Source organism: Asterias amurensis, chromosome 12 (genome assembly GCF_032118995.1).
Source record: "Asterias amurensis chromosome 12, ASM3211899v1".
In the NCBI taxonomy this organism is placed as follows: Eukaryota; Metazoa; Echinodermata; class Asteroidea; order Forcipulatida; family Asteriidae; genus Asterias; species Asterias amurensis.
In genome coordinates this window covers 3584750-3612641 of record NC_092659.1, presented here as the reverse complement: position 1 = coordinate 3612641, position 27892 = coordinate 3584750, and the positions used below count along the sequence as shown (strand labels likewise).

The 27892-nt window shown below is 38.7% G+C and overlaps 2 protein-coding genes across 2 annotated transcripts in view; both read left to right on the top strand.

Annotated features, from left to right (window-relative positions):
- Window positions 1–19711, top strand: part of LOC139945357 (BTB/POZ domain-containing protein KCTD19-like) — a 52292-nt gene extending 32581 nt beyond the window's left edge. Inside the window, exons 5-6 of the mRNA XM_071942705.1 lie at window positions 1666–2001; window positions 16110–19711. Of these exons, the coding sequence (XP_071798806.1) occupies window positions 1666–2001; window positions 16110–16802 (1029 nt within the window). The 3' untranslated portion in view covers window positions 16803–19711. The remainder of the gene's footprint in view (window positions 1–1665; window positions 2002–16109) is intronic.
- Window positions 19712–26449: 6738 nt separating this feature from the next.
- LOC139945297 (BTB/POZ domain-containing protein KCTD15-like) lies at window positions 26450–27892 on the top strand. The gene has a single exon (XM_071942645.1). The coding sequence runs from the start codon at window positions 26707–26709 to the stop codon at window positions 27364–27366; it is 660 nt and encodes a 219-aa protein (XP_071798746.1). The 5' UTR covers window positions 26450–26706; the 3' UTR covers window positions 27367–27892.

The window sequence follows — 27892 nt, the reverse complement described above, 5'->3', positions numbered from 1 at the left end:
AATCCAGATTTTCATCTTCTTCTTCTCTTCGTCCCTTGTCCTCGAACAAAAGCACACTTCCCAAACTCGTATGAACTTGAAACTTCGCACATAGTTAGATATGCATTAGGAGTGGAATAATGTGTTAGTTAGGTCATGATGACGTCATCCATTCTTGAGTAATAAAAATTCAAATTATTATTTCAAAAAATCATTATTTTTGATCCACGTTTTTTGTTTTTTTTACTTCTTTTTTAAAATATTATCAATAGCGCGAAAAAGCTTCATGAAGAATAGTCTTCGTTCAAGGCGGTTAAAACATACATGCCCCTTACAGTCTTTTCTTCAGTCGTCAGTCAATATTTCCTAAGTTCATATTTCCTAAACTACATAAGCTATTTTGACAATCTGTACATCATATGAAAGGGCTTTACGTACTTGACAGAAATGGATATGTTGGTGAACTTTCGTTGACCTTTTGACCTGTTTAAACAGGAAGTGACTGTGAAATGATTTGAAAGGGCGTGGTTTATTGTCTTTTAGGTCGAAATAAACATCCTTTGATGCTTTACCATCACACCATACAAGTCTGGCAAAGGTCTGGTTTAAAACAAATATTACCGATGACGTCACCAAACATACACTTTTACTAGATGACGTAATCATGTTGTTTTACAGTTTTTGCAATTTGAATCATTTATTACAAATCTTATGAGTTGTGTAATATTTGTTTTTTAATCCAAGCTTTTACTCCCGGAAACCGAACACCTTGAGTTTGTTCACAAACTCTCAATCTCTAGTTTTACATAAAACTGTCCTTAAAAGCAGTGGACACTATTGGTAATTACTCAAACAAACTATTATCATCAAACCTTTCTTGATAACGAGTAATGGGGAGCTGTTGATAGTATAAAACATTGTGAGAAACGGCTCCCTCTGAAGTGACGTAGTTTTCGAGAAAGAAGTAATTTTTCACGAATTTGATTTCGAGACCTCAGATTTAGAATTAATTTTGAGGTCTCGAAATTGAGCATCTGAAAGCACACAACTTCGTGTGACCATGGTGCGACAAGGTTTTATTTATTATTTCCAACTCGCAACTTCGACGACTGATTGAGCTCAAATTGTCATAGGTTTGTTATTTTATGCATATGTTGAAATACAAAAACTGTGAAGACTATAGTCTTTGACAATACCAATAGTGTCCAGTGTCTTTAAAGGCAGTGGACACTATTGGTAATTACTCAAAATAATTATTAGCATAAACCCTTTTTTGGTGACGAGTAATGGGGAGAGGTTGATGGTATAAAACAGTGTGAGAAACGGCTCGCTCTGAAGTGCCATAGTTTTCGAGACAGAAGTAATTTTCCACGAATTTGATTTCGAGACCTCAGATTTAGAACTTGAGGTCTCGAAATCAACCATCTAAACGCACACAACCTCGTGTGACAATGGTGGTTTTTTTTTTTTTTCATTATTATCTCGCAAGTTCGATGACCGATTGAGCGCAAATTTTCACAGGTTTGTTATTTTATGCATATATGTTGAGATACACCAACTGTGAAGATAGTCTTTGACATTTACCAATAGTGTCCAGTGTCTTTAAGTTATGAACTTGCAACTGTACTGGTTTAGGAAACCACGCACAACGATGACTTATACATTACCGTTGGCTTCCTCCTTTAGATTTACACCAAGATGGCCAGCAAGATGATCACCTTGAACGTTGGAGGAACCATCTACACGACCTCAATCGAGAACCTGACACACTACCATGACTCCAGGCTAGCAAAAATGTTCAAAGACCCATCCAATACGGACGCACAAGGCAACTTCGTCATTGACAGGGACGGTCCCACGTTCCGCTTCGTGCTCAACTTCCTCCGAGAGCCATGCCTGATCCTCCCAAAAGATTTCAAGGAGCTAGATCTCCTGAATCAGGAAGCTGGGTTTTACGGAATCACACTGCTCATGGAAAAATGTCAAGAATTGATATATCAGCGATCTTTATTGGCATCGACCTAGACGGACCCATGATCCGCTTCATGCTCAACTTCCTCCGAGATTCAATCCTGATCCTCCCGGAAGATTTCAAGGAGCTAAGATCTCCTCAGTCGAGAAGCTGAGTTTTACGAAGTCACAGAGCTCATCAAGGCTTGTACATAATTGAGATAGAGCCGAATTCAATCTATCATAATGGAATTGGGTAACGGATGATTTTTGGGCGAATAAAGGAACATTAATCAAGTCAATGAAGAACACACGAAGACCTACCTTGCAATAATATCCATAAATGCGATTTGTTCCGTTTTTTAAACAAAGAGTTCGATGAATATATTTCCCGGTCAACAAACAAAATCTATTCTTAAAAAGCTTAACATCTATCTCGCCATCAATTAATTTTTATGCTTTTCCCCTAATTCGTTTAAACCATTCCAAATTGTCTTTATAATAGGCCTATACGTTTACATTCTGTTTCGTTTTCGTGCACATGATTTCATTTGTATCATTCATTACAATCGTCATTCTATTTTATTGATAGACATTCAAGACTACATTTTTCACTATTTTAAAACTGACTTATACCTGTTTTAATAATTATTGGTAGAATTGCGTAAATGACAAGCACATCGCTTTTGACTTACATGAAATGATTTCGTGAAATTATTGAATGGTATTGCGACCTGATGAATTTGATTTTTATAATTAAAATAATACTTAAAAACAATATTATCAGTTATAATATAAATGTAATAATTACAATCTAAGGAGAGGATAGAAAGTAACACGTTTAGTTCATAATGGAATTATATTAATCTAATGTTATATTGCCTCTTAATTTTTAAAGGAAATAAAAAACATAATTTTCTAGATTTAGCAAACCGTTTATAAACTAAAAAAAAAAAATAATAAAAAAAAAAAAAAAAAAAAAAATAAAATAAATTAACTCTTTATTACTCAGCTTAATACGTTTGGTATTTACTCAAAATATTAGTATAAAACCTTACTTGGTAACGAGTAACAGAGAGCTGTTGATAGTATTAAACATTTGAGAAATGACTCTCTCCGAAGTAACGTAGTTTTTCAGAAAGGGGAAGTTCTCACTAAAATAATCACAAAAGAATTCAGGCCAGAAGCCTTTTTTCCCATCTGACAGCACATTATTTTGTACAACAGGTGTTTTTTTCTTTCTTTCATAATTGTCTTGCAACTTCAATGACCAATTGAGTCCAAATTTTCACAGGCTTGTTATTTCATGCATTTTTACCAAACGCGTTCGATGCTCTTAACCGTAGTAAACTTTGAGTTGTATTAGGGTTTAATGCGTAACGCAGTAAACCGATTTAACACCAGGAAATATGCATAATTATAGTCAGGTTGCACAGTTGGGGCTATAAGCGATTGGGATTGTCAGGGCGCATTCAGACGTGGTTCCATTGTTCTTTTCAACCAACCAAAGCAATGCATTTGGGGAAAGGGTGCTTGTCTTTCTGGGAACCGTCATTGAATATTCTGCCACCGAGGAGTTAAGATAGATTGTATAGTTTCGCAAAATTCGGTACCTTCTTGGCAACTCGCTGGAAGTGGGAACCGCATTGAAGAAATCCAAGTGATACCTGATGAGGAGGGCGAAGATGGGCGGCTACAGAGAGTGGTGAAGCCGATGGCTTACTAGCCGGGCCAATCGGGTGAGTCGCTACATTTTTAGACCTAATGCTGGTGCAAGTACAGCCCCAACAGTAACGCTACTAGGTAACACGGGTACCGTGAATACGGAAAGGTTTCAAACATCCAGTATGTATAAAGGGTCAATAATTGCGAACATCCCACAGATTAATAGTCAGGATATTTCACGGCCTTTACACGTAACTCGGGGTATAACGGGCCAACATTCTCAAAGCATGAGTACAGGTACACAAGTACAAGAAAGGGCGGACATTCATAATTTTTCTGGCAGCTTGCCGTTTAATATGAAAGTTAGTCAGAGCTTGTGTCAGTCAGGCCAATCAGGAATAAGTAAGCCTAGTAGTTTAGTGTACAACTTGGCAAACTCTAGTCAATATTCAGGGTATTCCATACATAACAGGGATGGGGCATGTAGTAGGTTAGGAGGGACATCATCTTCAATAGAACTGGGTGGTGCCCAACTTTCAAATGCAGGGTGCAAAATAAGTACAGTAGGGAGCAGTTGCATGTGGGGGTCCATTGATTGCACAGCGGGCTCTTGAAGCATACCGATGGCGGATAACATGCAGCATATGAATTAACCATCAACTCCCTTTAATCCATTGATATCGGTTCGTAGCGAGTTGGGCGAGGGCCTACCGCTAACCTTAAAAATTTTTAAGATTATTCATAGCGAGTTTGTGGATTTTGCTGTGATCTTATAAAGAAGAGTGACCCTATAGTAGTACAAATAGCCTACCGCTAACCTTAAAATTTTTAAGATTATTCATAGCGAGTTTGTGGATTTCGCTGTGATCTTATAAAGCAGAGTGACCCTATATTAGTACAAATAGCGGTCAAGACACAATATTTCTTGCTGGCTGTAAACGAGGGGGATTTTATAATATGGAAAGATAATAAACACAGGCGTCCAATTACTTCTATACATTACATGGACCTCTGCATTTTTTGACTTATGTAGCAGTGTATTTGCGAGCTCATCTCCATAGAACACATAGAATTATTGAAATAGTGTCAGATCGTACGCACAGAGAGCAGCAGCTCGTCCAATAAGGGGGGGATGGCGCACTTTTAGAATGAGGCAGCAATTAACACCAGTTAGATCATGGGCATAATTGACGATGAATTACGGGCATTGCACGTCACAGCACCATGTGTTAATCAAGCTCTAGAACAAAGTGTACATAAAGAATAGAAGGGCAATACCAAGTTTCATTATGACCTTTCGGAATGATTGATCATTATTAGGCACTAAATGGTCAGCTTCCATAAATCAAGGGGTAGCCTATTGCATAATATTAAAATTAAAGACCTTTGCATCTTCTTCCATTTGTACATACGTATCTGGTATTTCATATGTTTAATGAATAGGGTGGTATAGATGGCCTTAGCTTTCGATCCAAACCGGACCTAGTTCAGAGGCATAAAACAAGTACAAACAAATACATATCCAATCATAGAAAAAGAGAGGGGAAATGGATTAAATGAAGAAAGAAGCGGGAAAGAAAGAAGCGGGAAAATAACAGCCAATCAAAGTTTCTATTTCAGAAACAATTGGTGGCTATGAACCAATACGAGTAGAGTGGCGAGGACAAAGGAGGTTTCATATGAAAGGATGGATTACTGGACCATAAAAGTGGTAAATGCATTGTTCGTTAACAATGCAGGGAAACATGAAAGGGTAGAATTAGAGAACAAGTTGCATCATGATGCAATTAACAATGGTCAATTAATAGAGAAAAGCAAGATCAAAAGTACGATGGTATTAAAAATAGGTATGGGGGACCTGTGGAAAAAAGAAGGGGGGTTACTTACATGAGATAGTTATAGTAACAAATATATAGGACAACTTAAAAAAAATAATTTATACTTGAGTTACAGAATATAAACAACATTATAGTTCTCAAGCAGAAGTGAAGTGGGGGTAACGGGAAGTTATTTAACACCAGTGTTTATGTTTGGTCCAAAGGGCTTGACTGTCTTGAGTTGGTGAATCCAGTGTGATTCTCTATGCTTGCAGTTATATTTCATATGTTCATAAATTGCACAAATGGGAGGATCCCACGGGTAGTTTCATTGTTTCTAAGATGAATGAGGATTGTAGACGCTTGGACCCTCGGCAAGATTCAAGATGTTCCATTACATTTCCAATGCTGAGCAGTCTGGTTAGTTTTTACCGCCAGTCTGCAAAATATTGAATTATTCGGTTGGGTCCTGAGGCGAATTAGAATAAATCTGCTTTATACTTGTTAAGTATAAAGAGTTACACGGTTCAATGGTTTGGCGGGAACATTGAATAGGACTGGGTGCGGTACCCAGGGTAAGGCTTATCTGGCTACGCTATCAATATACACATTAAAGCTTTGTTAATTTAGTCTTTTTTTAGTCGTTATATAGTTTAAGTATCATCGGTAACAGTAGCAGCTACCATAGCTTAGCAGGGAGGTCAGTACTAGCTTGAACCTGAAAGCGCTGATTTGCATAGATCAGGTGTACGTTTCCAATATCGGTTGGTTTTTCGTATCTGGCGGTCAACACAGCACTGATGTTCCATGGCAATGACACGTTGTGTCGTAAAAATGTCGGTACAAAATGTAACGAACAATGGAGGCGGGCTAAACCGTAAAGCGTACGTATATGAACAACAAAGGCGCATGATTAAAAATTATCAGTTGATCCGGTTATTCAAGTTACAGGGTGTAATTATTGTCAGTGAAGACGAAAATTCGGTCGTTACAAAAAGTAACAAACATTATAATGTGGGACTAAACGTACAGAGTATGTACATGAGATGAGAAGACGCATGATTAAAAATGATCGAGTGATCCACTTATTCAAGTTACAGGGTGTAATTATTGGCAGTGAAGATAACAATTCGTAAAGTGGTTACAAAAAGTAACCCATTATAATGTTGGATTAAAATGTAACATAGCATACACATGAAATGACAAGATTAAAAATAGGTTCAATTACAGGGTGTAATTTTTACAGTGAAGACAAAAATGTTCGATGCAAACGTAGAAGAGTGTGAAGATGAAAAGAGAAGATGAATGATTAAAAAGGAATCAGTTGCTCCGGTTGCAGCATAGCTTGCAGACATCTTCATCCGGTTGCAGCATAGCTTGCAGACACCATATTTGACCTATATGACCTTTATTAAAGTAGCATAGTTAATGTTTAAAGTATAATCAGCATATGAACCTCTGCTGTTGAAAGCAGCATTCTTGGTTGCCCTTTTCGGTTATTCTGAGGGTGAGTGAGTTTACAACTCACGATGGCAAATTCCCGGGCGTTGCATATTGGTGATATTTTCTTTAATCAGGAAGGGAATTTGCAAGTAGTTCTAAGATATTCAAAAACGGATCAAGTGGGTAAAGTTCAATCATTTCTATTGACAGGAATGCCCCCCGTTTGTACATTGAGGGGGACCCTATGTCAGCCAGACAAGTTAATCACATCTTAAAGTAGGGATTAAGGCCATCAGGTAAACCCCACACCCTTTTCAGTTCATAGTTGCAGGATATGTTTGGGGTTCGGGAGGAACAAATCAAAAGTATGGGGAGATGGAAGTCTGGAGCACTTGAATCCTACATTAGGCCAGACTTAATGTTTTCAATTGTCTAAAAAGGGGTAGCTTGTAGCAAGGTCATAAATAAGCAGTGTAGACAACCGCTTCTTTAATTAGCATATTGCTGTTTAAGATAAATAATCATTTACAAGATTGGTGAATGTTGAGTTGGTTGTTAACAAATTGTGTACAACATTTTCAACTACACACAAGACTTTGACAAGATAAAATATTGGTCAGAACAGATCACCCAGGCTGTTTTTCTTTGAATTTGTTTTTATACAGATGTTTATCGGGGACAGTATCATTCGCCACAGCAGCGGCACAGTGGTGGTACAGTGACATGGAAAGGCGTGTCTGGGGCATGTGGACGGCTGGGACTAGGCTCAGGAGATACGGCAAAAGGCGAGGTCCCGACGACAATAGTGTTACATCTAAGGACCAAAGATATCTTGAAGGAAAATTCGGGACAGATAACACATAGGGTAAAAGGGAGCCTAAAGATGTTCATCAATCCGATGCAAGAACGTGGGTACCGGGACAGTATCATTCGCCACAGCAGCGGCACGGTGGAGGTACAGTGACATGGAAAGGCGTGTCTGGGGCACGCCTGGACGGCTTGGACTAGGCTCAGGAGACTCCTGGCAAAAGGCGAGGTCCCGACGACAATAGTGTTACATATAAGGACCAAAGATATCGTGAAGGAAAATTCGGGACAGATAAGACATAGGGTAACAGGGAGCCTAAAGATGTTCATCAATCCGAAGCAAGAACGTGGGTACCGGGACAGGATCATTCGCCACAGCAGCGACACAGTGGTGGTACAGTGGCATGGAAAGACGTGTCTGGGGCACGCCTGGACGGCTGGTACTAGGCTCAGGAGATACCTGGCAAAAGGCGAGGTCCCGACGACAATAGTGTTATATCTAGGGACCAAAGATATCTTGAAGGATAATTCGGGACAGAGTAGACATAGGGTAAAGAGAGCCTAAAGGTAATTAGGAACATCCTACCCAACACACGGTTAATTTGGTCAGACATTTTGTTAAGGGTGAAGTATCAAGGTAAAGTTAAAGGAGGGCAGAAAAACGCTGCACTTGGGATTTAAATATGTATGCAAAGAAGATACTTCGGGAGATGCAAAACGCACCTGTTATAAAACAACCCCATCTCATTAACCCTTCCCGGAAGGTGCGTACTGGCAAGACATGATTCAATTGGTTCCATCAAAATTTATCAGACGGGTTGAGGTTCTCCACTTCACACTCGGAGAAAGTTTTGTTAAAAAAAAAAAAAAAAAAAGGGGGGGGGGTGTTTGGGCAAATTTTTATATCAAAATTTGCTTTGGTTTAGGTTGTTCCTATAAACAAGAAGCTAATAGGCATTGTAGCCTGTGAGGAAGTGGTAAATTAATTTATGTGAATTGATATGGATAAATATGGTGGTAATAAAATGATGTGATTGTATATAAAGAAGTAGATTAATTTGGTACCTTCTTGGCAACTCGCTGGAAGTGGGAACCTCATTGACCCGGAGTTTTCTCCAGTCAATGAGTGCATTTATAATTATAATAATTCATAATAATAATTTAATTATAATAATTGTAATTAGTCTGGTACCTTCTTTGGCAAATCGCCGAGAAGTGGGAACCTTTGCGGATTGGAAATTTACCGTTCGCAAAGTGAGGAATTGGGACCCTTTGCGAATTGGTCGCAAAGTGTATTATAATGGGAACTGGTATACTTCTTTATGAGTGTGGATATCACTGGATGGAATTAAATAAAGGGAAATCCCTTATATTATTATGAATTGGCGTTTTACCACCGAATTCAGAGTACGGAATAAATTAGCTCTTGGCAGAGTTCACTACAACAACAAATCCTTGTGTCTGTGTATATTTATCAGGTGGTAATAGGGTTTAATGCGTAACGCAGTAAACCGATTTAACACCAGGAAATATGCATAATTATAGTCAGGTTGCACAGTCGGGGCTATAAGCGATTGGGATTGTCAGGGCGCATTCAGACGTGGTTCCATTGTTCTTTTCAACCAACCAAAGCAATGCATTTGGGGAAAGGGTGCTTGTCTTTCTGGGAACCGTCATTGAATATTCTGCCACCGAGGAGTTAAGATAGATTGTATAGTTTCGCAAAATTCCCTCCCTCCCTCCCTGGGGTTAATGGAAGGGTCAGGGTATTACGGAATACGTGGTACAGATTGATATGACTGATAATCTTACAACTTACACTTAAAGCGGTAAATTTAGGTTGTTCCTATAAACAAGAAGCTAATAGGCATTGTAGCCTGTGAGGAAGTGGTAAATTAATTTATGTGAATTGATATGGATAAATATGGTGGTAATAAAATGATGTGATTGTATATAAAGAAGTAGATTAATTTGGTACCTTCTTGGCAACTCGCTGGAAGTGGGAACCTCATTGACCCGGAGTTTTCTCCAGTCAATGAGTGCATTTATAATTATAATAATTTATAATAATAATAATGTAATTATAATAATTGTAATTAGTCTGGTACCTTCTTTGGCAAATCGCCGAGAAGTGGGAACCTTTGCGGATTGGAAATTTACCGTTCGCAAAGTGAGGAATTGGGACCCTTTGCGAATTGGTCGCAAAGTGTATTATAATGGGAACTGGTATACTTCTTTATGAGTGTGGATATCACTGGATGGAATTAAATAAAGGGAAATCCCTTATATTATTATGAATGGGCGTTTTACCACCGAATTCAGAGTACGGAATAAATTAGCTCTTGGCAGAGTTCACTACAACAACAAATCCTTGTGTCTGTGTATATTTATCAGGTGGTAAAACAAAAATAAGCAAATGTATGTTTTTTTTTAAACCATCGTGGTGTTGGGGGGGGGGGTGCTCACCAAAAAACACCTTAACATTAATTGTCACACGAAGTTGTGTGCTTTCATCAGATGCTTGATTGCGAGACTTCAACATCTCATTCTGAGTTCTCGAAATCAAGGTCGTGGAAAATAACTTCTTCCTCGAAAACTAAGTCACTTCAGAGGGAGCCGTTTCTCACAATGTTTTTTACTATCAACCTCTCCCCCATTACTCGTTACCAAGTAAGGTTTTATGATATATAAAGGTTTGCGGTAACACCATGGTAATGACTATATCTCTAATGAGTTGGGGTGGTTCTGAAAAGCACCGTTGGTTTCAAGGTTTTATCCTAATACTTTTTTAGTTATTACAAATAGTGTCCACTGCCTTTTAGCTGTAATGGACCCCTTTTGCGTCGTTATAGGCTGGCCTTTCCATTGTTGATAAACAAACTAGGCATGAGCAGTTGAAAAATGAGCAAAACACTATCGTGTTAACTTGCTGACCGAGTTCAAAACAATTCTGCAACATTTCAATATCTCCCATGATTGTGTACCATACAATAAACCTTTTCGCAAATACCATTGCGCAAGCGCAAACTGTCGAATGAGGTGCATGCTGGTCTAGCTAGTACCCAAATTTGATAGTTAGCTAGACCAGCATGCACCTCATTCCACGTCTATTGTGTGCGTACCGAGTATTTGCGATAAATTTGTTTCCAACAAATTCAATTGCATTGTTTTGTGACATTGTTAGTTACAAACTGTGGCCATGTTTTTGTTTTGCATTTAATGGATTTCCGTAGATTTCCAAACTTGGTTGGCAAAAACTCGGGTCAGCGTTTGCAGAAGGGTGCGAAAAAGTACAGGAGTGCATTTTGGCGACCCCAACCAAAGCCCAACCAACTCAACAAGTCGGTTACCGGTTGGTCTGAACAGCATCGTCACACCGCGTTCAACCGAACACGCGAAAACGCTCAACCGATAACCAATGTTTTTTGGTTGGGGTCGCCAAAACGCACTCCAGGCAGGGCCTTCTCGAAAAAAAGGGAAAAAAGCCGTAGTCTGTGGGGCGCCCTCACTTTTTTGTCAAAGAAAAATCTGCGTACACAACACATTGAACCAACGACTAGTAACTAGTCTAATGTTAGTGGTGTTACTGACTGCATGCTGCGCGCCGAGTGGATGGTAAGTTCTGATTTCATTTTCTAAAATAGCTGTAAATTGTATTTTTAATTCCCCAAGGTTGCAAACTTCAAGGTTGTTCCAATAGACATGCAGTAGATTAGTGAAAGGAACATGTGTTTGTTTTTATTTATACTGTTTAGTGCTCTATCTGTAGTCTCGAACATCAATTTTTGTTCACACTCATGAATTGAACTTTGAAGGACGTCCGTGGTCGGTGGGCGCATTGAGTGACTGCGGTCAGAATGGAATGAACGCAATACAAACAAAACAACAATGTTGAGAAAACACTCTCTAGTTTACTACAAATTGAAACATAGAACTGTTTGGTGGGGATCCATTATCCATGTACGTGCAGGCATGTATGGTACACGTATGGTACAGTTGGTATTGAAACCAGTGTCTTTCTTTCTTTGTATCCTGTCACCACTTTTCAATGAAATCATATCAATTTTAGAAATTGAATATATAAATACATAGGCCTATTCTAATCCTTTTTATAAAAGAGTGGTGATGTAAAAGTGTGTTGGCAGGATTTTGAGATTTTTCCACTCTGTATTGTTACTGAATGAACGCAATACAAACAAGTTGAGAAAAAAAACCAATACTTTTCTAGTTACAACAAATTGCAAAAAAAATAGAACTGTTTTGTGGGGATCCATTATCTATGTACGTGCAGGCTTGTATGATACAATATAATTGGTATTGGAAACTGTCTTTCTTTGTATCCTGGCACTAGTGGCAGGATTCCTGCCACCACTTTTCAATGATACTTATTTATAGCCTATCTATAGTATAATCTAATCCCATGATCTAATTTAGTCTTAGAAAGTGAAAATATGCATACTCTATTCCTTTTTATAATGTCCAGCTTTTACTGTTCAAAGTTTTGAATCGTACTTTGCTTTTACTTTCACAACTATTGGGTACAGTGTATTATGAGAAAATAATCACACAAATTATAAACTTTCCCTTATGACCAGTGCAGTATCTTGCCTGCCAGACTAGCCAAAGAATGTACACTTAGGTCACACTTATTGTAAAAAAAAAGTTCACATGGTCTATAGTCTGAGGAATTCAAACTAAAATCAGTGAGTTGTAATTGGGCAAGTCATTGTACTTGCAGACTTTGTGTAACTAAGTGTAACTCACATGGTCTTATTCACTGCTTAAAATACCAAAACTAACTAGGAAAACCTGCATTGGAATTGTTTTGGTTTTAAAGGAACATTTCATAATTGGTAAGAACTTAAGAAGAAAGCCTCGTCTAAGTATAACAAATTTACTTATAACTTACATGGTCTAATGATGATGATATTAGAAAGCATCCTTTGAAAAGTTTCTGTCTGAAATGTCATTATTTTATGAGAAAAGAATAAAACTAATTTCCTGTTTGGAGTTTATCGCTCAGTGAGCGTTTTTATTTATAGGTTTTTAAATCTGTGTCATGCAAAAGTATTCGTTTTTTTACTTTTTGCATGGACCCAGATGGTTGATCGATCTCAAATTTCTACAGGTTTGTCAGTTTTTATGTATGCATGTACACATTGTATGGTGGGTTACTTAAAGTGCTAACACTGCCAGAAACTGTTTTGTTAGCAAAAACCAATTCTGCAATTTGTTCCTTTAAGTTTAAATTAGGGCGAGGATTAATTACTGCTGAGAACTACATGTAAGGTGGCCGAGTAGTCCTCATGTAAATGTTAGCCTACTTCATAGGACTCTGGTCTGTAACTGTTTATGTAACTGTTTTAAAAGAAGTTGTTGAACAACAACTTCTTTTTAAACAGTTACAAAAACAGTGGAGACCAATGGTGATAAACAACATGTTTTCCTTTTTTTATATTAATTAATTTGGTGCTTGACATGTGGCTTGTAGTGGATTCACAATAGTCTTATCTCGACTAAGAAACAAGCCTTAAGTTTGTAATGTCTCCTAGGACTAGTCCCAAGTTAGGACTAGTCCTAATTAGGACAAGTCTTTAAAGTTTGTAATATCTCCTAGGACTTGTCCCAAGTTAGGACTCACCCTAACTCTTTGTGAAATTGACCCCTGGTGTACCCCTCTCTCATTAGTTGTCTTTATTTTGTTCTGTAAATCTCAGGAAATCTTTGGAGAATTTTAGAAGGTACTTCTGTACAAGAGGAAAACAATGTGTAAAAGGAGTAACTGATGTATATAAATATGAATAGTAAACTTGCAGGTACAACCATGAGTAAACTCTCTTTTGAAGGAGTGGTGGCTCTGAAAAGAGCCAGTTTGGTCACAGGAATACATGGAGACATGGAGACCAAACCGGCTCTTTTCAGAGCCACCGTCCTTCAAAAGAGATTTTACTCATGCTTGTACCCGCAAGTTTACTATTCATATATTCAAACATACTCTTATTCTCCACACCATGCAAAGAACCAAACACCATTTAGTAAAAGCCTGGAACATTTGACATGATTTTTTTTTTTTTTTTTTTTTTTTTTTGGGGGGGGACACACCCTCTGCAACTAGGTGGGTTGGTGTTCTTTAAGCTACTGTTCTCAGTCTTGTGTTACCTTCCCAACTGTAGTTGGTCCTTGCCCAACTTCAGTGCACTCCATTATTTGGGCTGGTCGAGATGTATTTGGAATAGGCCCATTTACAGTTGGCCCGAGCATCAAGTTGGGCTTGACAAATCAGTTTCTGTTTAGTTCTGATTGAGTGGAGAATTAACATTGTAAAATATATTATGATTAAAAGTAAAGCAGGATTGTTTATTTTTTTTTACATTAAACATAACATCCATGTGGGATCTCTTTGTATTGAAATCATCTGAATCGAATTATGTCTTTGTAAGTGTGTCCCCCCCCCCCCCACACCCCACCCTGAATTCTGACTTTCATCAACTGATTGGACACAAAATAGTTTGTTTGTTTTCTTAAACTTTCTTTGTTCAATCCCCCAAACGTACCTGTTAAAATTGTATCAGTCTCCTGGTTTTAACTTGATATTTAGGTAACTATTATAATTATTGATATTTAGATTTTGGGAATGGTGGGGGGGGGGGGGGACGACGACCTTTGCATTTGGTGGTGGTGGGGGGGGGGACTCGTGACTCTGGCCCTTATATCACACTTTCAAAGAGAAAACTATTGGCATGGGAGGAAGGGGATTGTTTATCCTTAAATGTATTTATTTATTTAGTTATTTCTTTCGCTTATAAACCACTTTTATGACATCGGGGCCCGCACCCCACCCCTGCAGGTGCATAACCACTCCCCCTTTTGAAGACCCCCGTATACCAATACCGCAAATCGAAAGAGGGCGCACTTCATTTTTAGCGGACCCTATTATTTCTGGCCACGGGGAATCCCCTTCCGCAGAGTTCTCACCGCACACCACCAGGAAGAGTAAGAACTTGGCCGAATATTCCACTGTTTCGACTGCTAACTATAAGTATTATTATTAACACTATTGTTTATCAGATGGTGCTATGTGTGCTCTTTTTAAAGCTCAGTTTGAAATTGAAAGTTCGGTTGTTTTAGTTGTGCTTTTTTTGTGGGGTTTGGTTATATGAGTCTCAGTTTGACAGGTTTGAATAACACGGACCACATGACTTTGGGAAAAGTTTCCGTATGGCGCCACCACTTTTTCATTCGAAATAAAATAATATAGTATCTAATTTACCTGACTGATATATCCCTTTTTGTAAAAATGAGTGAAAAAGTGGTGGCGCCATACGGAAAGTTATCCTTACCATGACCTATTGCCACTCCTAGAACTATGAGGGAGATGATAGCGAATCCCCAAGCTAACTGCTGATTTCCCAAAAAATTATGACTGATTGATTTGTTTAGTTCAGTTCAGAAATAAGCATACAATACATTAAAACAATGGTGTATGTTAGATAGTGTGGTTGTTACCAGCTTTGTGTTTATTTCCCCTTGAGCTTGTGGGAGTTTGCTGCGTTCCCTTGATGGGAAGATGATCTAAACAATCAAACAAAACGAACAAACAAACAAACAAACAAACAAACAAACAAACAAACAAACAAACAAACAAACAAACAAACAAACAAACAAAGGAAATCATTAATATTGTGTGTATCCGATGCAGTGGATGGTTTCGTAGAAGTAAACAGTCCTTTGCAAGAACTCCAAAAAGAATAGGCTACTCTCTAGCCTTTCTTTAACCATGCCACCCCGATTCTTTGCAGACAAATCGTCACCCATGCCACCCCAATTCTTTGCAGACAAATCGTCACCCATGCCACCCCAATTCTTTGCAGACAAATCCTCAACCATGCCACCCCAATTCTTTGCAGACAAGTAATTAATATTGAAATAATAGTCATAGTAAACACAATGGCAGGGTTCACCCTTGTTGGTGACTGGGCGACTAGAGTGATGAAGTTACGACAATTGCTTGCTAAGTCGAGTCACGATTTTTCAACTACTCGATCTGCTAAGCGTGTCGCCACGACTACTACAAGAATAGTCATGACTTTCTGATTGGTGAACCAATTGTGTCGCTCACGACTAATACGATGACATAAATACTTGCGAAACGCAATCAGACAACAGTGACACAATCCTTTCAGCGTTAATTTTTACTATTGCGCCTGTGGCAAACAATATGCCGCTATGCATCTCGGGAATAAAACATAAGTCGCGACTAGTGTCAAAGTAGCGACTATTTGAGGCGTGATTAGTCGAGAAACTTCACCAGGCGCCTTGATCTACTAGCTAGAGCAGGACTTGCTAGGTAGCCTGTTTTTTTTAATCTATGCTATAGTCTGCCAAGTAAAATTCGCTTGTCCCTTTTTCATATAGTGATGCTTTTCAACACTGAACTAGCCATACAAACCACTTGGAGTGAATTTTGACTCGTCCTCAACAGTGGTTTTAACAAGCATGCAAGCAGCGAACCACCCTGGAAGTTTTACAATGGCAGTGGAAAATGAATTCATCAAATTAGATGTTGGAGGATCTCTGTACACTACCTCACGTTCAACTCTGACTCACTACCCGAAATCCATGTTGGGTAAAATGTTCAGCGGTCGCCACTCCACTGCCTGTGACGAGCGCGGACGTTATATCATCGACGGTGATGGACCAATCTTCCGATATGTGCTGAACTTTCTCCGACGCTCCAAACTGAACCTTCCTGAGGGTTTCAAAGAGTGGGACCTGTTGACAATGGAGGCAGATTTCTACCAGATATACGAGCTAATAACTGCCATAGCCTTGCTTCGGGAGGAAAGGAAACGTTGTAAAATCCAGGAAACGGAATTCATTGAATTAGGGTTCTGTTCAGGTGAAAAATGTTTCTACAGTGGAAGCGCTGTCACACTGAAAGAAATCCCAGCACTCCATGAATTTACTAAACGCAAAACATTTATATACAGTGGGTATAACACTTCTTTTGGAAAGGTCCTATTTGAAAGTGCAGGATTTGACAATGACCTCATGCTAATTTTCCAGCAGATTGCATCGGTAGGGTTTGAGATGGTAAATACAAATGCCACAAGAGCTTGGGTGTTCAAAAGGAAGCTTTAATTATTTGGAAATAGAAAGTACAATTTATGTTGGGGCAGGAGGAGGAAGTTTGCTTTAAAAAAAGCACTAAGAAAAAAATAAAATTGTTAGATTTTAAAAACAAGATTTAGTAACCTGTGGTGTGTAAATCTGCCGTCACCACTGGCAGAGTTTATAATGCCGTTCCTCAAATGATATTGAATGGTCTAACAGTAGGAGGGTTAAACTGTGTACTTCTTTTGTGTATACATCGATATCCATAGGGTTAGGTTGGCTCAGAGCTTTCTTTCAGCTTTGTAGACCCCGGGGCGAATCCCATCTCAGACCAAAGCTTTGCATGTAAGTTGGGGGTTTTCAGTCCCTACCTGATTGCATGGGATTTCTACAGTGTTTTCCTTCCGTATCTCTTGTTAATAACATTATGTCTAAATTCAGAATATTATTTCTTATCATTTCCTTTATGTATCCTGTTATTGGCGCTAATATTGTTTTGTCAGAGTTAATTTATACCCATGTAAACAAACAAATGCTTTGGTTGTGGGTTCGTAAAGTGTCCATTCAGGGCCTAAGGTGGACGATGATAAAAGGTCAGACAGTAGGAGGGTTAACTGTGTGCACTCTGTAACCTTCACCATGATATGCGGTTGCATGTGCTGGGCCAAATTTCGCTTTCAAGCAGTGAAGTGGGTAAATAACAATAACAACTGACATCAGCTTCCAGACTATAATTAAACGATATTGTTTTTATAACAATTTTTTAAATAGTTACACTGTTCAAGATAAACAGAATGTATGCAATGCACGAGATAATAAAAAAGTAAAACTAATTAATAATAAACTTTTCCTTTTTGCTGTGAGCGACTACATCATACATGACATGTTTCCAATATAATAGTTCTTGAAAGCTAGTATTAAAGAATGCAGTAGTACTATACCCAAAGTAAATTATGTGCCCTACTTTTCAGCAAATTACATGATTGATAAGTTTTGAGCCAATCAATGTGGGACATTATTTTATTAATGTGTTACACAAAAATATGAAAAAATCACTATAACGAATGGAGTTCTGATATTTTGGTAAACGTCAATGCAGCATGAGTATGTCTTTTGTTTTTAATGATTTTGTTTAAGACTTGTTTAAATTACACATTTGATCATGTGTTTAGTTATTATTATTTTTTTAACTAAAATAAAATTTATTAATGTATTAAAATGTATTTATTAATTGACATTTAGTGCCAATAATTCCAAATAACAACAAAACACCACATTAATGAATGCAATCTTGTCGGTAGTGTCATCTGGATCACCCATTAAAGGCAGTGGACACTATTGGTAATAATTACTCAAAATAATTATTATCATACAACCTTACTTGATTGCGACTAATGTGAAGAGGTTGATAGTATAAAACATTGTGAGAAACGGCTCCCTCTGAAGTTACGTGTGACAAGGGTGTTTTTTCTTTCATTATTATCTAGCAACTTCGACGACCGATTGAGCTCAAATGTTGTTCTTTTATGCATCATGTTGAGATACAGCAACTGTGTAGACTGGTCTTTGACAATACCAGTTGTCCAGTGTCTTTAAAGAACTGGGCCCAATTTCATAGAGCTGCTCAGCATAACAATTTGCTTAGCATGAAATTTCTTTCTAGATAAAAACAGGATTACCAACCAAATTTCCACGTGATTTTCAGGATAAGCAAACAACAGCTGAGTACCAGTAACAAGCAATATGCAACAAATGGAAATTTGGTTGGTAATCCTGTTTTTCATCAAGGAAGAAATTTCATGCTAAGCAAATTTTTGTGCTTAGCAGCTCTATGAAATTGGGCCCTGGTTTGTCACTAACCTCAACTTATTACTGAAAACGTTTTTTATTACAAACAAAAGAATACAAAAAATATGTAGACTAGTTACATTTGTAGTTTAGAAACATGTTTATTTGCCCTGGGTTTGGCTGTGTTGGCGGGCTGAGGACTTTAGACATAACGTGTCAGCACAGAGTATTTTATTATTTTTTAAACATCTATACTTTTACCTATTTTATGAACTTTCTTGCTTTTAGTATGTACCTTTTGGCCTGCTTGGTCTGTTCAGGCTTTTTGTATTTGCTTTAGTGGTTTTATAGAGGTTTTGCTTTAATTTTCTGTTTTTTTCTTGTAAGTATTTAAATATAAATGTTTACCTATAACGTACTAGTTTTACTTGTAGTTGTACTTTTTGGCCTGCTTGGCCGCCGGTTTCGGTTCAGGCTTTTTGTATTTGCTTTCGTGGTTTTATAATTTTGCTTAAATTTGGTGTTTTTGTTTTGTAATTGTTTAAATATAAATATTTACCTATAATGGACTAGTTTTACTTGTAGTTGTAGATGTACTTTTTGGCCTGCTTGGCCACGCGTGCAGTAAAATAAATAAACCAGAACATTAGAGCAGCCTATCTCAAACATTATTCCGTTTTAACATTCTTGTTTCTTGCACGATATCACCGATTTATTTATCCCCTTGTGTCTCTTTTGCATTATTAGTGTTTCTTTCAGACGGAAATTTCACTCTGACATTAAGTACGTAGACCGTGTCAATCATGGTATAATTTTGTGATAGTGTCAAAACAGTTTTGTTTCGTAACCAGTTTCTTGGAGAATGTGATGATCTTGATACTCTCGGTCGGCTACTCGGATCTTTCTGACATACTTTGTCAATAATGGTCTCGTCCAGAGTGTCAGGGTCATCCTGTTTCCTTAAACACGTGTGAATGGACCTCTTTCATTATAATTGTTGTATAATTTTATGCAATTTTTTATCTTCTCCATTTTTTTTGTTGAGGTTTAGTGGAAATAAATAAATAAAATAAATATCAATGTAAGCCAATTGATGGCGCTGTTCACCTTCGCTGTGAATTACTCAGGGAATTACAAGAGGGAAAACAAACAGTGTGTAAAACTTACACTTTTTTTTTTTTTGGGGGGGGGGGGGTGGGGGGTTACCCTCTGCGACCTATTGGCCTGGTATTCATTGTTAAAGTACTGTTTCCAGTCTTTTGTTACCTTCCCAACTATAGATGGTCCTTGTCCTACTTCAATTATAGAGCAAGGACCAGACCTTGCTCTTAACTATCCTTCAATACACTCCATTATCTGAGCTTGCTGTGAGATGTATTTGGAACAGGCCTATTTACATATTATTAGCCATGATGAGCATCAAGTTGGGTATGACAAACCGTTTTCGTGTTTATTTCTAATTGAAGGAGTTTGCTGAAAGAGAAATAACGTTGCAAAATATATAACATGATTAAAAGTAAAACAGGATTGTTATTCCTTTGACATTAAACATAACACCCCAGTGGGATCTGTTTGTAGTGAAATCATCTGAATCTAATTATGTCTTTGTAAGTGTTCTACTTTAATGTTTTAAGCCCCCCCCCCCCAAACTCTGACTTCATCATCCATTGATTGGACACTTAATAGTTTTCTTAATTTCTCTTTGTTCAATCCCCCCCCCCCCCCCCCAAAGTACCTGCTGAAATTTTTATCAATCTCCTGGTTTATTTATAATTTGATATTTTTAGGTACTATAATTCTTGTAATATTTAGATTTTGGGAATGGGAGGGGGCGGTTGTTTACCGTTGCATTTTGGGGACCAAAGGGCACTTGTGACAGATCACACTTTCAAAGAGAAGACTGTAGACCTTCATCACGGTGTGTTCATCTTGATTTTACTCCATTCCAACTAATTGTAACCAAACTGAGGGCTGGACGAAATAATAGTCTGGAGGGTTAACTATCCGCAATGAATGTTAGCGTTAATTACTGTTATTGGATTGGAAACAGGGAACATGACCGAGATGGTGACAACATGATAAAGATCTGGCATGGGGGAAGGGAATTGTTTATTTACAAAATGTATTTACTTATTCATTGCTTGTTTTCTTCCTGTGCGCTTAAAAACCGCTTTGTGAAACCAGGGCTTGCACTATGATCCTACCAAAGTAGCTGCATCACCAGACCCCCGTATACCAATACCGCAAATCAAAAGAGGGCGCACTTCATTTTTTAGCAGACTGACTTATATCTGGCCACGGGGAATTCCCTTCCGCAAAGTTCTCGCCACACCACCAGGAAAAGTAAAAATTTGGCCGAATATTCCATCGTTCGACTACTAAATGTTTGTTGGCGGCGTGTTGTCGGCGCTATAGACTTGTTGTCGGCTTTTAGTAGGACCCGAAAATCACAACAGAGGACCACATTAGTCGTTACTTTGTCAGTGTTCTCGTGGTTGAACCCCGTGGAAATGTTTTAAACATAGAGGTGTTTAAACCTCTAACCCTACTCCCTAGTCACACCATTGACACATTTTCATGGGTATCGTCCAAATTAATGTAAAAAAAATGACACACCACTCTGTAAATGAGTGAGGTGGTCAATGGTTGGAGTCTGGACTTAATTATCTTTACAAAACTGTGGGTTCGAATCCCCTAGCTAACTGCTGATTTCACATCGAGTAAGACAAGTATTGCACACTGCAACAACGATTGATTGATTTGTTTAGTCATGACTTCCTGCTTGGTGAACCAATTTTGTCGCTCACGACTATTTACGATGACATACATTCTTGTAAAACGCAAACAATATGCCGCAATGCATCTTGGGAACTAAAAATTAGTCGCAACTATAGTGGCGAAGTGGCGCGACTAGTGGATAAATTTCACTAGGCGCCTTGATCTACAGCTAGAGCAGGACTTTCTACGTAGGTAGTGTTGTTTATATTAAGCTACCAAGTTAAATTCACTTATGAAAATATGGATGCTTTTCAATATGGACCCCTTGCACGCGCATCACACGCGGCGACCCAGTGCACCACATGAACTATGGTACTGTCCATACTTTATTGAGTGTGCACCATTGTTGTTAAATATTGTTGAGTCATTATTATTTTCACAACAGGTAGTAAGCCCTCTAATGGAGGATTTTGTAACCCTAAAGGTTGGAGGGTGTCTCTATCAGACGACCCTAACAACTCTAAGAAATCGACCGGACACAATGCTTGCAAAGATGTTCAGTTCTCGATTTCTCTTAAAGAAAGATGACGAGGGGAACTTTCTCTTGGACGGGGACGGCCCTACATTCCGCCACATCTTGAACTTCCTCCGAAGATCGTGCCTTTGCCTCCCAGAGACATTCGATGAGTGGACCTTCCTGAAGACGGAGGCAGACTTTTTCCACATTCATGATCTGATCGATGCGGCAGATATTCTGTTTGAAGAAAGGGAGGAGAGGAAGAAGCGAAAAGCAGAAGAGACGCAGTTTATCCAGATAGTGTCAAAGAGAGCGACCAGCGACGGTCACTTGATCACGGGTTACATCGGCTCGTTCAATCTCTTAAAGGAGATCGATCCTCTGTGGGAGTATTTTCAACAGTTCTATTATGACGAGTACACGGATCTTTCTGTTGAACAGTCAATTGAGGAGATTCTGGAGCACAGTCAGGGAAAGGAACTTACCGATGGTGGGATTTCATCCGTAGAAAACTTCAAAAGTTTGGATCCTCTGGCCACGTGTCAAACTATAACACAGTATGGCTTTGCTTTGATCAATACAACCACTCTTGCTCCAACCAAAACTCACTACGATATCCAGAAGTATCTCTTTGGACGTACAGTCAAGAAATAGATCTTGGGTTGTTCTCTACAGGGCGAGTCAAAAAGAAGTTGACCACCGGGATTTGTGATGTTTTTCAAAACAAAAACAAATTACACTTGTTCAGTAAAGCATTCATTTAACAAGCACTCTTTCTTGCTCATTAGGCCTAATAGAAACAAAACTTAACGAAATTGATGATTTTTAAGAGGGGATCCGTTGATATATTTTTTAATAAAGGTAGGCCTACTCATTTTGCAAGCTGTCCATGGAATGACTTTTGTAAAGAGCTTGTTTCAATGCTTGTTTTAGGCCTACTGAACGCACAATTACGGTTTGTAATTGTTTGTAGAATGTTAATGGTTGATACCATTAACATGACTTAAAGGTAAGGTACACGTTTGGTAATTACTCAAAACAAATATTAACTTAAAAACTGACTTGGTAACAAGCATTGGAGAGCTGTTGATAAAATCAAACATTGTGGGAAACGACTCCCTCTGAAGTAACATAGTTTTTGAGAAAGAGGTAATTTCTCACTAAAATAATAAAAGACTTCTAGCTAGAAGTCTTTTATTCTTATCTAAAAGCACACAAATTTGACAACAAGGGTGTTTCTTCTTTCATCATTTTCTTGCAACTTTGATGACCAATTGAGCCCAAATTTTCACAGGCCTGTTATTTTATGGTTATGATGATGGGATACACCAAGTGAGAAGACTGGTCTTTGACAATTACCAAACGTGTACCCTCCCTTTAAGGCTGAGTCACGCTGCAGCGAAAATGATAACGATCATGACGCAAAGAGAGCGCATTATATATTGGTTGAATTGTTCCAAACAGAATACGCACACGCTCATTCAACCAATATAATGCGTTCTCTTTGCGTTGTTATCGTTATCGTTCTCCTTTATCGCTGCATAGACCTTATCGCAAATACCAATGCGCAAGCGCAGACTGTTGAATGAGTTGCATTGTGGGATAGACATGAATCAAATTTTGCTACCAAGCTAGACCACAATGCATCTAAATCCAAGCTTTACGCGCGCGCCCCGGTATTTGCGAAAAGGTCTATTGGGACCGGGCCTTTACTCAGATGTTCAGATTTAGTCAAGCATTCTACCAACAATTACAAACCATGAGTGCGTTCAGTTAAACAGGCAGTCCTCTTAGGAATGATCAATTTGTTTCATTCTTTTTTTTCTAAGAAGCAGACGAGAATGCTTGTTAATATGCTTTCTTTCCTGAACTTTTGATCAACATTAATATTGTTTGTTTTATCAAAGGTGGCCGAGTAGTCCCCATGTAAATGTTAGGCCTACTTCACAGGACTCTGGTCTGTAACTGCTTTTGTAACTGTTTTAAAAGAAGTTGTTGTATCAATGGAGTCCAATGGTGATAAACAACATGTTTTCCTTTTTTATCTTAATTAATTTGGTGCTTGACATGTGGCCTGTTGTGAACTTCACGTAGAGTTAAGACTAGTCCTATCTCGAGGTAGGACGAGTTACATGCCCTAATTTAGGACGAGCCTTCGGTTTGTAATATCTCCTAGGACTAGTCCCAAGTTAGGACTAACCCTAACTCCTTGTGAAATCCACCCCCGTTGTACCCCTCTCTCATATTTTGCCTTCATTTTGTTTTGTAAATCTCAGGAATTCTTGGGAGGATTTTAGGGGGTACTTCTGTACAAGAGGAAAGCAGTGTGTAAAAGCCTGACGTTTGACATTTTTTTTTTTTTTGGGGGGTGGGGGGCGGGGGGGGGGGGAGGGTACCCTGGTATTCATTTTTTAACTACAGTCTTGTGACTCGTTCCCAACTGTAGATGGTCCTTGCCCAACTTCAGTACACTCCATTATTTGAGCTGGTCGAGATATGTATTTGGAACAGGCCCATTTACAATCGGGCTGAGCATCAAGTTGGGCTTGACAAATCATTTTCTGTTTATTTCTAATTGAGTGGAGTTCAGTGAAAGAGAAGTAATATTGTAAAATATATTATGATTAAAAGTAAAGCAGCTGGTGAGCTGGGATTGTTAATGTTTTGACATTAAACCTAACATCCCTGCCTTTGGGATCTCTTTGTATTGAAATCCTTTGAATTTAATTTGTCTTTGTGAGTGTCTCACTTGAATGTTTACAATCATTCCCCCCCCCCCCCCCCCCCACCCATCCATTGATTGGACACAAAATAATGTTTTTGTTGTTGTAATCACCCAAAAAGTACTTGGTAAAATCTTATCAGTCTCCTGGTTTAATCACATTTAATCAAATTAATCAAATTTTGATTTTTAGGTAACTTTATAAGACTTATAATTTTATTTATATTTTGGGAAGGAAGGGGGCGGTTGTTTGCATTTTGGGGGCAAAGGGCACTCATCACTCGGCCCCTTCAACACTTTCGAAGAGAAGACTATTAGCATGGGGGGAAGGGAATTGTTGATTATAAAATATATTTTTTACTTATTGATTTTTTTTTTTTGCCCCCCCCCCCCCCGTATATCAATACCGCAATTCGAAAGAGGACGCACTTCATTTTTAGCATACTTATTTCTGGCAACGGGGAATCCCCTTCCGCAGAGTTTTTGCCACACCACCAGGAAGAGTAACAATTTGGCCGAATATTCCACCGTTTCGACTACTAACTGTAAGTGTTATAAATGAAACTATGGTTTATCAGAGGGTGTTAGGTGTGCTGATTTTAAAGTTGACTTTGAAACTGAAAGTTCTGTTGTTCAGTTGTGTTTTTCTAGGTTTTGATTTTGAACACCACCTACGGACCACTACAGCAAGTGTGTCATGACTTTGTATGGTGCCGTTCTCGTGGTTGGACGAATTTCGTTTCGCTATCGTCTCCCGTATAGTCATAGATTCCTAGAACTATAATTATGAGTTTGGACATTTTAGTGTAAATAATTCCAAATATCAACACACACTACAATAATGAATGCAATCTTGTCGGTAATGTGACCTGGATCAGCCAAGAACTGTCACCTCGACTTATTATATACTGAAGAAAAAAAATCGTAAAAAAAAAAAAAAAAAGTTAAATAAATAATATGTAGACAAGTTACATGTACATGTAGTTTATAAACAGCGTTATTTGCCCCGGGTTTGGCTGTGTTGGCTGGGTGAGGACAAAATAGACAGCACAGAGTCTGCTATCATTTTAAAAATCTACTTTTACCTGTTTATTTATTTTATGAACTTGCTTTTGTTATGATAGTATTTACCTTTTGGCCGACTTGGCCGCCGGTGACGGTTCGAGCTTTTTGTATTTGCTTCAGTGGTTTTGTAGAGGTTTTTGCTTTATAAATTTGTGTTTTTCTTCTAATAATATAGGTAAACATTATATATTTAAAAATAAGTAATGTACCTATGAACTAGTTTTACCGTAAATGTACTTGTTGGCCTGCTCGGCCACCCGTGCAGTAAATAAATAAACCAGAATAATTATTGGAGCAGCCTCAAATATTATTCCGTTTTAATGTTCTTGAATTTATCTTGCACAATTTCAGCGATTTTGTTATCCCCTTGCGTAGAGCATGTTTGGTTGAGTGGATTCTTAAATTCTTTTGCATTATTAGTCCTTCTTTCAGAAGGAAATTTCACTCAGATGACATTTATAAGTACGTAGTCTATGTCAATCATGGTATTGGTGATAGTGTAAAACAGTTTTATTTCGTAATTCCAGTTTCTTGAATGATGATCTTGATACTCTCGGTCGGCTACTCGGATCGTTCTGACAATCCTCAATTTTGTTTCATTTTTTTTAAGATGGTCTAGGAGTCGTCTAGAGAGTCAGACTAGTGTAGAAGTCTTCTCCATTTTTTGTTGAGGTTTTGTGGAAATAAATAAATAAAGAAAATAGCAATGTATGCATGCCACTTGATGGCGCTGTTCCTCTTCGCTGTGAGTTATTACTCTGTGAATATGAAATGAGGCATAACGTGAGCGCATCTACATGTACATGTACCGACTGATAATTATAATGTCTACTGTGTATAATAAATCCATTCTCTGCATACAGAGACCGCTCTGTGCACCGGCCGCGGTGTGTACAATTACAGCGTGTCAAGAAATGCAATGGCGCTGTTCACCTTCGCTGTGAACTCTGTGAATATTTAGGCATAAGGACCGCAAGTACATGATAGGCCCTAAACGTACTGACTGATATAATGTATGTGTATGATAAATCCAGAGATCGCTCTAATGTACCGGTATTTCACATGTAAGCTGCATGGTGGCGATGTGTAGTGATTGAGTATAGGTCTACAGGCCTAGTATCATGGACGAAGTGATCAATCTGAACGTCGGTGGTAGTTTATACACCACGTCCTACTCAACTCTGACCCGTTATCCAGACTCGATGCTCGGTGCCATGTTCAGTGGTCGCATCCAATCCGCACGGGACGCCAACGGTAATTTCGTCATCGACGGGGACGGACCCCTCTTCCGCTTCGTGCTGAACTTCCTCCGTCGATCCACCCTCAACCTCCCGGAGGATTTCAAGGAGGTTGATCTCCTGGCAGCGGAGGCAGATTTCTATCAGATCGAGGCTTTGATTGATGCGGTGAGATGCCTGAAGGAGGAGAAGACACGCCTTGAGGAGGTCCTCCAGACGCAGAGGGAACGCATCCCGGAGATGGAGTATGTGGAGGTGGAATATGAGTGCGCATCGGGGCAGTGGATCGTCTTCGCTAACGCCGATGTCCTCAAAAGAATCCCTATCATCGTGGGGTCTTTTAAGGACTCGCATTCCTTCAAGAACAGACTGACACGGTGCGAGGAGAACGGGCTGAACCTCCCGAGGGGTCAACCCGTGAATAGGGTCAGACTGTTCCGGGAAACCTCGCAGCTGGGGTTCGGTTTGCTCTGTACTTCCTCCAGCGGTGGGGACGAGAGATCGACTGACCGATGGGTTTTTGCACGGGAGGTTAAATCATAACCTCATATGAGGGACTAACCCATCAATATAGGGTCAGACTGTTCCGGGAGACCTCACACAGGTGGGGTTCGGTTTGCTCTGTACCCCATCCAGCGGTTGAGACGAGAGGTCGACTGACCGATGGGTTTTTGCACGGGAGGTTATGGTTATTAGAACCTCATAATTATGACACCTCATACTGGACACCTTGACGTACCTCGCACTCTAAAAAAAAACAGTTTAGATTTTCAACATTTCTAAGCATCAGTTGTGTACCCACTTTTTGTATTGGCCTATACATGTATAAGGCCGAGTAAAAAAAGAAACATGTTTAGCGTACCCGCCCGCTTCCTTTTTAGAGGCCGCCTCCTTTTTTTCTTTTTGATGATTTTTGTTTTTTTAATATGAAATAGTTATTTTAAACGATCTCGGCTAAAACAATCTGAATGTCTTGTCTGTGAATGTCTTGACCGAAATGTTTCATTTATGTATTATGTGTTTGAGCAGTTGAAAAAAACAATGAATATTTGACATTTTAAAAAGAATG

Bases quoted from the DNA above. Each gene is read 5' to 3' on its own strand.
- LOC139945297 (XM_071942645.1), top strand. From the start codon at position 26,707: ATGGACGAAGTGATCAATCTGAACGTCGGTGGTAGTTTATACACCACG.